This window comes from Hylaeus volcanicus, chromosome 1 (assembly GCF_026283585.1).
Source record: "Hylaeus volcanicus isolate JK05 chromosome 1, UHH_iyHylVolc1.0_haploid, whole genome shotgun sequence".
Lineage (NCBI taxonomy): Eukaryota > Metazoa > Arthropoda > Insecta > Hymenoptera > Colletidae > Hylaeus > Hylaeus volcanicus.
This window is the reverse complement of record NC_071976.1, coordinates 11,349,210-11,362,163: the sequence shown is the minus strand read 5'-3', so window position 1 is coordinate 11,362,163 and position 12,954 is coordinate 11,349,210. Positions and strand designations below refer to the sequence as shown.

General features: G+C 42.3%; 1 protein-coding gene across 1 annotated transcript; it reads right to left on the bottom strand.

The window, feature by feature from the left end:
• Window positions 1-766: 766 nt before the first annotated feature.
• LOC128884608 (uncharacterized) lies at window positions 767-12,717 on the bottom strand. The gene is made up of 11 exons (XM_054138093.1): window positions 12,583-12,717; window positions 11,512-12,037; window positions 10,572-11,329; window positions 9,160-10,309; window positions 8,511-8,957; window positions 7,917-8,240; window positions 7,502-7,638; window positions 6,945-7,179; window positions 4,782-5,170; window positions 1,672-1,929; window positions 767-1,234 (listed from the first exon to the last, which is right to left on the bottom strand). Exons 1-11 carry the CDS (start codon window positions 12,715-12,717, stop codon window positions 767-769), a joined length of 4,827 nt encoding a protein of 1,608 aa, XP_053994068.1.
• Window positions 12,718-12,954: the final 237 nt, after the last annotated feature.

Genomic DNA, 12,954 nt, shown 5'->3' with positions numbered 1-12,954 from the left:
TCAACTGATTAAAATTTGTTTTGAATAAAATATCCATCGAAAACTATGGCTGTCCAAAAATATTGAGAAACAAGGGATTACTTTGTTCCTGAATGTATCCACGGATTAATCTCGAAACGGTGTGCCCAACTAATTTCAGAAAGTTTCAAGAGTTGCAATCAACGGAAAAACATTACCGCACCCCCCGAGAAGATCGAGGCGCAAAACGTCTTCCCAGCCGTGAGAAACGCTCTAACCGATACGAGGAGCATCGTCTCGACTGTTCTCTTTTTCCGTTGTATCTCATAGACACTTTACTCGGTGCACCCAACTAATTGCATCAGAGCGATTGTCTCTGGGAGTTGTTTATTACTTACAGCACGTGCGAGTTTACGTACTTACTCAACTTTTGTCGCGGATACCACCAGTCAGCCTCGACAATGCTATCACTTGTGTTGTCGAGTATTAAATCCTGTAGAAGAGATTATTTTTTTTTATATTCATTTGTTTCTCGAGAATAGTGCAAATAATAAAAAGTCAAAGTTGCTGTGGGACTGTCCCAATATTTTTAAATAACAAATGTTTGATAAGGGATGTGAAAAATTAGCACTCGAGGATTTATTAAAAAGAATACGATGACAGAATCTATTACAGTTATCCTCGATTTAGACCAAGAGAGATAACCAGTCTCCATGAAATAAACATTGCTGTGGCTGCGAATAAATTTTTATTTGATGTACAATCATCTCCACTTCGTGGAAGTTGATTTCACTGGTCGGGGAAGACGTTAGTCTAGATCCTGTCGCTCCTGCGCGTTGCAGTCGTCGTCGAAGTGGTGAATCTTTTGACTTTCGCCAGGTTCGGCAGCCAACCGGTTCGCCAGTGATATTTTCGAGGCGTTTTCCACGCAATCCCGTACCCAAAGGAAACACGATCCGGCGATATTCTGGAAGTACGGTAGAATGAATCTTTCCCTGAAGCATCGTTTGTACCATTCGAGCGCTTCCCTCTTTGAAGCCTTCTGCTCGAGCAATTCGTCGAATTCGATCGATTTTCGTGGCTGCATCGCCCTCGGTGCCTTCCACTGCTTTTCAAAGCCGCTTCTGTACGTTGCGACGTCGATCGTCTTTTTGATGCCTAGCGCCAAATCATGTAAGTCGACCTCCAAGTATTCGTGCCGTGTCTTGATCTCGACTTGCGTGTCCTCTCCCTTCTCGTTCGCTGTGATGCACCCTTCAGCTGCACCCCCGACCAACTGGAACGCGATAAAAAATTTTAGCTGGGTCAGAACTCGGGTTAAAAGAAGCAAACTATTTCAGTGTTGATAGTTCGTTAACGCGGTTAAAAACTGGACGCAGAGTGCATAAAAAATTTCAGTTGAATTATTTTTAAATTGTCCAAGCTCCGCGAATCAGTAATTCTGAAACAGTGTATACAAAACGGTGGATATTTTTAAATAGTCGGTTTTCCTCTGAATAATTTTACCCGGTTTCATTACTAATCACACGTCGACCCTCGTTTCGATTTCAAAAAGAAAGCGTCGCGACGCGAAGGTAACGTTTAACTGAGTAATTTAAACGACGCAAACAGCGATAAATTTGCATAATACGCGAAAGAAAAGCGGTGGCTGACCCAGTAATTTAATTGGAACATCTGGCAGGAGTTTGGTAAAAAGAGCATTAATTCACTAACCGACATCCAATAGCGTCCGAGTGCTCTTTGGATATCGATCACTGCGTTTCCGTCTGGTTCCTTGAAGCCGTATAAAACGCGTACATTCAATAATTTGGGTACGGTCAATTCGATACCAGTCGTCAAAGGAAGATCGTGGGTGCTTTCCCAAATTCCATCGCCGTTTTTCCCGAACGGAAATAGCCAGTCGTACGGAATCGAGTAGGTACTGCGTATCAAGTCTCTTCTATCGAAATTTGTCGGCCTCAGTTTTTGCTCCTAATAAATTAATAATGAAAGAACACTTAGTCACTAAAAGAGAGAAATTGAATTAAAGATGCCTAATTATTAAAGTTATCAAAATGTATAATGAAAGTTTTACAGAAGAAAGGAGTTCTTATTTTATTTCGATGAATAGACAGTCTATTTTGAGTAGAAGATTGATGAACGATTTTCAGTCCTAACTGTTGTCTAGTAGAACCTAGATCCCCTTGCATAGAAACTTTCTCTGTCGCATTGTATCGACAAGTGGAAATATGGTCAATTAGCAACAAGTGTCGTCTGCTGTATTTAAAAAGAATTGGCCATAGTTTGGGGGAACATATTGTATCAAACTCCTCCTTCAATCGAGTACCTCTATAATTGCACGTACGTCGATAGTTTCGAGAACCTTCAGCTCCGTTCTCCATCAACTATTGCGATCGTATTGGATTCTAAAAAACTTTGATTGCTTCAAATCTTAAACCTTCGTTGCTTGTATTTAATTTATTTTTTTTATAAGTGAAAATCTACAAGAATCGATTTCACAGTTATCCTAATCCAAAGTTAAATTAGAACAGACCCGCGTCATTCAAAGTACTCTTATGTCAACGGGATACGCGAGGCTTTACGGCTTGGATTCTTATAATCCATACACTTTGAAGCTTCTGGACGCGAGCCGTGTCCTTTGGGAGAAGCGTCCCGGCGCTTTGCCTGTGTTCGAGCTACCTTCATCATAATGATTATCATCAGTGTGTCATTTGTTGCTGCTTGAACATCTATGATTCGATTTGAACCAAAGACAGGTGCTCTGAAGAGATTTAGGTAAAGCTTGCGACGGGTTAATGGCATGTGGTTAAGATAAATGTGCGTGCTAAGATAAGAGACGTAGGAAGACGATTAGTTTGAGTCTAATTTACTATATATAACGATGAATGAAAGAGAATTCATGTACAGTCAGTCCTGTAAATATTCGTACACTCTATGCCTATTGAAGAAATTTGTTTAAATAAAATGCTAGGTTTTATTAGATTTCTTGAATCCCGCTACCCAAATGACTCGCAATATCGAGAAAGCAGTCAACCCACGCGAGTTTGTCGTTGGCCGAATTCAAAGAGTTGGTCGAAGTAAGCATTCGAGGTAAAGGTTCTACGTAATGAGCATCGCCGGGCACGGCCGTCCCGATTATCTAACCCGAAATGATAGCAGAGCCTTTGATCGTGACTCAGGTTTCGCAGTCTCAAATGTAATCAGGCGACGAAGTTCCGGTCGACGTGAAGTTGGATACAAGATCACGCTCGTCTCGTTATCGAAGGCTGCTACCAGCTCCGCCTGGTTCCACGCGGATCGATGAAGGTACTCGTAAGCCGTCAGATCTCGATTCATTGAAAACAGTCTGCACCGACCACCGGCCCTCGTCTCGAACCGTAGCCTCTCGTGATCGCAGCCCCGCTCGCCGGAGCCATCCTCGAACCCTTCCTCCTGTGCACCCTCGTAACTTTCCTCCTCTTTATTTGATTCGCGAACGTCTGCAGAGGCGAACCCCCGTCGTCCAGACGGCTGCCCTTTGCGACGATAACGCGTCGTACCGTCGTCCACGATATCGAAGATATTTCCGCAGACGTCGATCGCGGTGAACACGACGGCAGGCGACTCGAACGGAAAGAAGTTGTAGGTGGACGTTGACTGGCTGCCACAAGTGGTGCACGCGTTCCCCTCGAACGACAGACCATGCTCCTCGATCTAATAAAAATTCGTGAGCTATGAAACACTGACTCGGCTCGGTTTATTGCGTATTCATAACGCGAATTGGGTTTTAACGGGGTTAATTCTATTTTAAAAAGTGGATGTCCCTTGGCTGTCGAACATTTCAGATGGAGATGGGAATGAGAGTGGTATACAATAGTATTCAATTCGATTGAATTAGGTTTTCGGTTTTAAAATCCATATATATTTATTTAGAAACGAGGGAAGTATTACGACAAGGGTTAGGTCAACAGAGGTATAGATGCGAACATCGATGAATTTCAGTTTCCTTTAAATAGGACAGCCAATAATTAATTTAGGGGATTCCGCGAAAATTTCCAACGCGAATATTTATTTTATCAGGGTGGAAACGATCTGTTTACGTTTTATAGACCGAATTAGCCTCCTACGGTAGTCTCTTTGGCTTTCAAAGGTCTTTGCAGCAGAGCAAGGTTTAGAAAATTACGTTTCGGAGCATGAATGGAATTCGGTGACGCAAGGGCTAGGGCGATGCAAGCTTCGCATGATTCGAAGAGAGTTTGAAGTTACCGTGGGAATGTTTGCGTTAAGAAGGAACATCAAATTTGAAGTAAGACTAACAATTCAGTCGATTCATGTTCGTTTGGGATCTTGAATAATGCAAACTAATTAGTGCATTATACGTTATCTAAGAAAACTTTAATATTAAGTAAAAAGGAACTATTATAGGTAAAAATCTGGAATAAAACCAACAATAAAAGAAGCTGTATTCTTTTCTAACGACGCCACCCTTATGAAGCCCCAAGCTTCGTTGCTCCCGATTTTCGAGCTCACTTTGACGTTTGTAACAGTCTGGAACACCCTGTACATTAGGAAAGAAAAGGACCCGGAGCCCTCATTTATCATACTCTGAAAGAACTTGCTCAACAAGCCTCTGGTACGTCTCGCCAATCGAAAGCAAATCGACGCCCCAGCTACTTTAACGAAAACTTTGTCGGTAGAACGTCGCTTTAACTGAAGTTTCTTACGTAGATTCCCGGAAATTACGATTTAAAGTATGTTTCAGTATTCGAAACGCTCGGGATTCCTCGGTATTAGATATCCGGTTCGTGGGAGGGAGCGAATCTCATCTCGGTGGTTTCGATTACCTTCAGATTAACTCCGTCCGCCATCGAAACTTTGTAATGACCCCGTCTCGATATGCTGACTCGAAGATCGTCGGGCATCGATAGAGTGCAACTAACTGCTGACTGATCATAGAACACCGTGGCGTAGTTCTTGTGCTCCGCGCGACATGTCAACAGGACGGAGACAAAGCTGTCCGCGATCAATATCTCGACGATATCGTCGTATTCCGCGAACAGTCTCGAGGAACCCTCCTCGTGGAATTTAAAATTCGCTGGCGATCCGCGATCGTGCCCCTCCTCCTCTCCCTTTGTTCCATCGAATGCAAAGTATCGTCGAATCTCGTCCTCGGTCCAGTCACACATCGCTGGTTCCTCCTCTATCGTGTAACCGGTCGTGATACGTGTGCCATCTATAATAAAATGGATTATCGAATTACACAGTAGCAGGCTTTTCCCATTACAAATTAAATATTACGATATTTTTATTTCGCAACGAGACCGCAAGTGGAAGTGAAGGCTATGTAACCCTTAGGGGAACGTTAAAATAAATACATACAGATGCAGGGTAGTCAAAGTGTACAATCTACCTAATCTTGGACTGTGTGTTCAAAACGATGATAATGGGATTGCAATTTTAACAAACAAGTGGAGTAGTGAATTTTATAGTTGGGAAAAAGTATATATTTTGTTTGGACTTCGAGATAAATATACACTTTTTTAATTTCAAGAGCCGATGTTGGATATTCTGTTTCTCTCGATGTTTCGACCCTATTTCAGGCCCTCCGGGAAAATTTGGTTAGGCGACCACGCGTGTATATTAATGGAAGAATTCCTACTGAAATTACGTTACACATTCTTGAACTAATACGCACTTGTGGTCGCATAACCACGACACCAAAGGAGGACCTGAAATAGGGTAGAAACGTCCAGTGAATCGGAAAATGGAACTTTGGCTCTTAAAAATTGTAGAAAGGACTAAAAAAGAAATTTATTTTCGCAGTAGATAGTGAATATTATACTTGACGAAGTCTGGCCAGTACGATTTTTCAACTGAAATTAATAGTCCGCAAGCTTCCAATAACTCCAATTGGAATTAATATTCGAGCCATGTAAACGTTGATGAATAAAACGTTTCCATCGGGCTTCCTTTCATGAAAATAAGAGTATTCCGTGGAACTTTATACGGGTTTTTTCTGCCGTTTAAAAGGAATATACGTTACAAGCTACCACATAACCGCTCCCCGAGAAGTTGCCCGGCCAGTTCAAGAGGTAATGAATTTAAAAGCACTTAAAGGTTCTCGCAGTTATATTAAAACCGACATTATCGAAAATGGTAACTCTTGTGACGAAGAAACCCTTCCGTGGGAGAAATCGTATTGGATGGCATTATAAAGCGAACAAACTTTGCCTGACTCGCAATGAAATGGGAAAAATGTTTGTGTTCGCATACAGAAATGTTGGAAAATAAAATATCCATTTTATCGGAGTCTCGTTTCTTGCGCAATCATCATTCGAAACATTTTTTAAATTGTTTACGTCCTACAGAAAAGGTAATCCCATATAAAAGAAAAAAAAATAAACTTTCACATTCTTTTTCATCCGTCTCTTTTAATCTCCTTTCTCTTTGCCCGTTTCCTCGAGTTTTACCGTCATAATTACAAAATCGTTTCAGCAACGATGGATTTGCATTAAAGTCGCGAGCACGCTGGAAATTCCAAGAAAAAGAATCATTACGATGAGCACAATCGACGAGCTTCCGCCTCGCGCGAGTTTCTCGAATGTTTGCAGAAACTGTTTCAACGAGCAAACAAAATACGCCCGAGATGAGGAAAGTTGGGGATGAAAGTTTATGAACTTGGATTTCGCATATGTTACGCGAAAACAGTTTACGGAGACGCAGGCGTGAATCGTTGCATAATTTTGCCATACCGCGGAGAATAAATATTTACTGTCGAAAGACTTGGTAACATCGATAAAATGATTGACGTTGATTCACACCCCACTAAACTGCAGAAAATTTGTACTTGAATTTGTTAAATTTATCTCACAAATATATTTAAATTTGAAAGCAACTAATTAATCCGTCAACAATGTAATAATTGTTTGTCCACTAGTCTGTCATCGAATGTAGGAGCGTAAAAGTCAGAATTTACTGAAATAGGAGCCATAAACGCCGCGATTTACCAGGGAACTCGACGACCAGCTCTCCATTGGAATTCAGCAACATGTCGGTGCCGTCAGCCCGACGCGTGAACTTCTCGTCGACCTCGTAGTCCGACGCTGTCCTCACGAGTAATCGATGGTGTTCACTTACGACCAAGTCGTCGTACACCTCGTACTGTCTGCCATCGTGATTCAGTACCGTGTATCGTGACACTTTGACCGCGGAGTCCGTCATCGACACCCCGTTTCCATAATTCTAGAAACGAGACATGTGAATGTGCGTTACAAAACGATGCGAAAAATATTTGTTTTTATAATGAGACAGTGTGTAATAGGCCTCTAATATAATTTATAAACTATGGAATGAATTTCGATTTATTTCAGTGGTTCTCCACGTTCGAAGTTTTGAAGGGCAAGCAAGACAGAAAGGAACCTAAAGATCGTAATTTTCAAGAAGATGATTAGTCGACTCTGTGATAGATCGAAAACGAGCAAATGCGTTATTGAAGACCTGAATTCTTTACTTATCGGTATCAGATCATTCTGGTGCCTCGGTCAAAACGAAATTTAACGGTCACTTGATTCACCGTCGTTGAATCCTGCAGTGCGAGCGCAGGATCTTGCTCGACCACTCCGGCCAATTGAGACTTCGAGGACCTCGCCGGTTTCTTTTTGCTTTTAGATGAAAGTTTCAACCCTTTGCTTGGTCTGTCGCCTTTGAAAACGGAACATACACACTTTCTGTGAGCGTTTAACGAGCTCTCTTTAATCTACAAATATTTCTGGTTTATGTAACGCTGCCTCCATATTTTTGGGGTCAACGAAAGCACCTCTCGAAAGCAACTCGTGTGCTTCTACAGTGAAGAACGCTTTTTATGATTTAATTCGGACTACTTATATCTTTGAAAATGTTAGAATATTTTTTTATATACCTATCAGTGACAAGCTAGATAATATATAATATAGATAATATAGATTTCTAATTAATTATACCTTTCGCAAAGTTGGTTTCCTTATTGAAGTTTTCATCTTCGTTCAGTTGAAACTTCTCGAAACCAATGCAAGTAACGATGTCACCGTTAGGTCGGAGAACAACAACCTTGCCGTCGTCCAAGTACTTCAAAATCGTTCCGTTTCTCAAAAACTTTCGGCAAACTTCGTCGTTAGACTTTTTGCGGATGTACGATTGACGAATGTAAAACGGATTCTCCTCGCTGTCGCCGCCGATCGGTTCTACGAGTAGTCCAGTCGGCCATGATGCTCGAAAATCGAGACTCCAGTCTGGCCAAGAGTTCTTGAAGGGGTTCTCCGTTGCATCTGGACAGACAGGTGTTAATAAATTTCAATACTATTTATTCATGAGCCTCATATGACAAATGTATCTCAAATACGTGAATGCTGGTATTTATAAAAATATCCAATCTAGTGCAAAAGAAATATTAAATTTCCATTAAATCGAAAGAGTGTTGGGTTTTGTATGCACTCTGTAAAGATCAAGATTAAATTCTTCGACCTAATTACTGCCCTCTGCGAATTTCCTCCCTCCCACTTCAACAGTAAAAATTTTATGAACCTGAGAAGCCTTACGTTCAGGCTCGAGCAGTTTCTGGAAAGCAAGGATGATTCCCATTGGACTTGTTAAATGAAACACCTTGGAATTCTCGGGATCGTTGATTCGATGGAACAATCGTAAACTGTAGCCTCGAAGGGTAACCGTGATACGTAAGTCCTTATTCTTGTACAGCCAGTCGTCCACTTCAACCCTCACCAGAGTGCCATCCTCCGAGAAGAAGGTTTTCCTGCGATTGGTCACATGCACTCGTAATCTGCCCAGGTCGTAGCCTATGAACTCATAAGTCGTCTCCTTTTCAGTGTCATGAGGCGACGTGCTTCTTTCCATGGTCAAAGTGGGTCCGTCGTCAACAACTGACTTTTTCTCCTTTTGTCTTCCTTTTTTCGCGGCCTTCCTTTTTTCCCTTTTACCTTTCTTTGAACGCTCCGTTGTCCCTCCAGCGCTGGAAGAGACTTGTGTATCTAAGGGTGGAAAACGAGAGCTTTATTTTGGTTAAATTATTTATTTTTATTCTTTATTTCATTCCTTCTTGCTGAGAATACGAATAAGTGAATTTTCTTTTCCTTTTATAATCGCGTGCCTCAAAAAGTTAAAACACACAATTTATCCCATTCACAACTAAAAGATTATTTACCACATTAAACCTAATCATGATCCCCTCACCTTCGTCGAATCTCCTTTCAATAGCACCCTCGCTTTTATCAAGATCCCTGGCCTTGAGAGACCAAGGCAGAATGAAATCCTCGTCGCGAAACAGCAGCGTCTCGTCGCTCACCTCCGCAGCCCTCTTCATCAATCTTCCCATCGACTCGCTCGTCTGCAATCTATAGATCTGATCCTCCCGCCGTATCCAATCGTCCTCCTCGGCCACGACGTACTCGCAGAAGTCACGAAACCGGACAGGCGTCCGAATGCTAGAGATTCCTTCCACCTCGTTCACCCCATTAACTTTCCATTCGTCGTCGAAGTACAGCAACACCGAGTCCGTCGGCTCGAAATACAGGACCCTGCGACTGTCGTACGAGAGAAGGCACTCGTGAAGAGACTGCAGGAAAATCGATTTTGTCAACAGTTCGACGTCGTCGAATTCTTCGAGGTTCGGTTCTGTTTTGGATCGTACGTCGAAGACATTCTCTTTCAGGTAACCCGGGACTAGCAATTCTCTGGGATCTATCAAGTCGAACAAGGGAGCACAATCGACAAGCTTCAGCGGAACGTTGCCATAATCGATGTTACCGTCGCTGCGGAAGTGGATTTCCAAGCTCGCTTTGGAAGTCAAGCTGGGAGCTGATTTGCTGCGATTCATCGAGGCCAACGAACGTTGCAAATTCATCGACCGTCTCTCTGTTTCGTTCGTGGCCCTCGACGTTCCGTTTTCACTCCCGGACTTCCCGGATATCATCCTGTCGAACATCAGGATGTGTAAATAGTGTCCGACTTCCTCGTGGCTCGTCTCGACGTCCAAGTACCGTCGAGTTTTATCGATATGACGGGAGTACTCTTCGAGCTTCTTCGCCGGGACCTCGTGTTGCGAGTGTAGACTCGTGATATTTGGATGCCAAAAGGCGGGCAGGATGTTGTCGATCAAGTCGGATCTGCTCGGGACGTGGAAGTTTGCAGAGTCATCGAGAAGACGGATGGTTTCGTTCAGAATATCTTCGCCGAGAATTAATTCGATGTCGGTTACAATTTGTTCCGTGTCGTTGGCATTATGCTCTTCGTTGAGATCGAATTTCGCGTTAAGAGCCGCAATTTTTTGCTCGACGAACGAAACAGGCGATGGACTCGTGTTGTCATGTTGGTATTCGCTAGTCTGATAAGAATTGGGAAAATTTTCGTTTAGGAAATTTATTTTTCGTAAAACTTGACTAATAACACGATTATTTAATTCCTTAGTGAATAGTAGTCCAACGTTCTGCAGTTTATACAGACACGTAAAGACAGGAATATATATTTCTTAAATATTGATACTTGTATGGTACAAAACAGCTATAATAATTCTTAAGTGTTTGCACCAAGTGATCTATGAAAATAAATTCTTCCTACTCATAAAAATGCCAAAACAAACAACTCACCCTCTCAACAATGCCTGCATCGCCTCTTTCGTCTACAGCCTCCTCCATCAAGGCCTTCTCATTACTTTCAATCTGCAGCAACATCGCGACCAATATCATCGGAACAGAAGCACATTCCCCAGGTAGAGCATCCAACAAAGTCTCATACACCTGCGTATCACACCTTTCCTCGCTATTATCACTAATACGCTCTTCCACTTTCATAACCTTCAAGTAATTAGAATGCTGTCTATAAAGGTCGAAGAGATCGTACACGAAATACGACACCCTGTCGTACATATTCTTCTTCAAACGCTCGTATTCATCCTCGTCGTAGATTTTTGGCAATCTTGGAGGTCGAAATGTGACAAACGCGACGTCACAGAGTATCGGATAAGTTTCTGGTTCTACGACTCGCGTTTCGATTGTTTCCCAGAATTTAAACAGATCCTGACCACTGCTCTCGTAGCTTTCGAAATGGAGCAGACTTTTGGTTTGTAAAGGCGTTCTCTGGATCGTCTCGTACTCCGCTAGGCGTTCGAACTCTTTATTCGACCGTTTGATCCGAAGTATGAACGACAATGGCACCCCTGCGCTTAATAAGTGCTCTGGTAGATCCGGATCGTGAAAACCCGAGAGAATAATGAAGAGATTCGGCCCGTTCGAGGGCGCGTCGTCCACGTAGATAGCGTCGCGCCAATCCTCGTTGCATTTTCGCAGTCTTGTGTTCGCTTTGTTATTGAATTTCTCCGCGTCGAAGCCCTTCGATCCTGGTTGCCCTGTCGAATGGATAGCAAATGGTTAGAGACTATAAATATAGTCACACTTTGGTTACACTTTACAAGTGCTTACAGTGCAAATAAATACGTGTATATTTGTCGTTGTATATTGGCAAAGAATTGTAAAATGTTGCGAAGTCCTAGCACCTATCTAATCGTCATTACACATAATAAGCACCAACCCCAATCGACGACGGTCTGCATGATGCGATACTCTTCGTCGATATCGCGTTCCAAGTCGGCCAGCCTCTTCACGACGCCAATAGTTTCCTCCTTGGCTCGATATATCAAAAACTTGATGATCCGCGCCGTCAGCCAGGTTGGCAGCTCGCCATTGGCCTCGTTCAACACCTTGCTCGCGTAATGACAAACGCCCTGCACTGTCGGACACTTATCCAGGTTCTGCCTCGACAACATTCTTACGGAGTACAGCATTTTCTGGTAGCTGAGGGAGTAAATGGCCTTCCGCTTGCCTTCTTCAGCAGCGTCGTTGAAGATCGACACGCACTTCGAGTGCTCAGGAATCATCTCAACCATCATCGTCACGATACACCACCAGGCATCATCGTTTATCAAGGTGTTTTCTAATTCTTCTCGCCAGGAATCCTCGTTGATTAGCTTTCTACTTTTGGTGGGCGTCTTAGACTTTGGTCGTTTCCTCTTCTTCATCGTGGACAGTTTGTAATTTGGTAACCTCGAAGTGGGATACTGTCAAAGTATGTGATGAATAATTTATTATCGAACAAATGACGATGTGGGGGAACATTTTAGAGGGTTGGTGTTCCATTAATGCTATATATATATTTATTTATTTATCGACGCATCAGCTTGTAAGTCATTAGCAACCACTGTGAGTTACATGTTCAATATTTATATACATATGTGAGTCACAATATAATTAAAATAAACACGGAACGACTTATGGTTGAAATAACTAATTCTTACATATTTCTAAAAGTAGTGTCTTGTTAACTCTGGTTTGTATTTCTTTGGAGATTTTTATCCTTTGTAAATAAGATATAATTTTTGATATAATGCTGTATCACATGCTCAGGAATGACAGGAATATTATAGATTAGGGCAGCAGCCTTACAAAATACCTTTGTATTTATAATGTATTCCATGTAGAAGTTGCAAGCATCAAGTAATCTTAGCGTAGGTGGCCAACCTATGTGACATAGGTTTCATTCGATGTGCCCGGAGTGTAAGATGAGAACATAGTTGGTAATTCTAGAATTTCCAACATCATGTACACGTCTGTGGCAGGTGGTTAGGATCTGGACAGTGTGAGCATGTCGGTGTCCAGCCGCGGACAATTCTGGTTTCATTTTCGGTTTCCTCTCGTCCTTGTCAAGTTGATTTACAGCTGATTTACAACGGGCCGTCATAATGTCATGTGTGCGACGCGTAAGTGACAAAACATTACCGAAGCTCTAGATGTTGACTTTCCATACCAGCTACGAGCCAAGCAAAACTATTAACCGTAAAAAACTCGACTGAAAAATAATAATTACCGCCTAACGATTTGAAACATCCCCCCTCCCCCTTACAAACCTTCGTGGCTTAATTTATTTCACGCTAACAAAATTAACGCAGACGTGTACATAACGCATGTTTAACGAGGC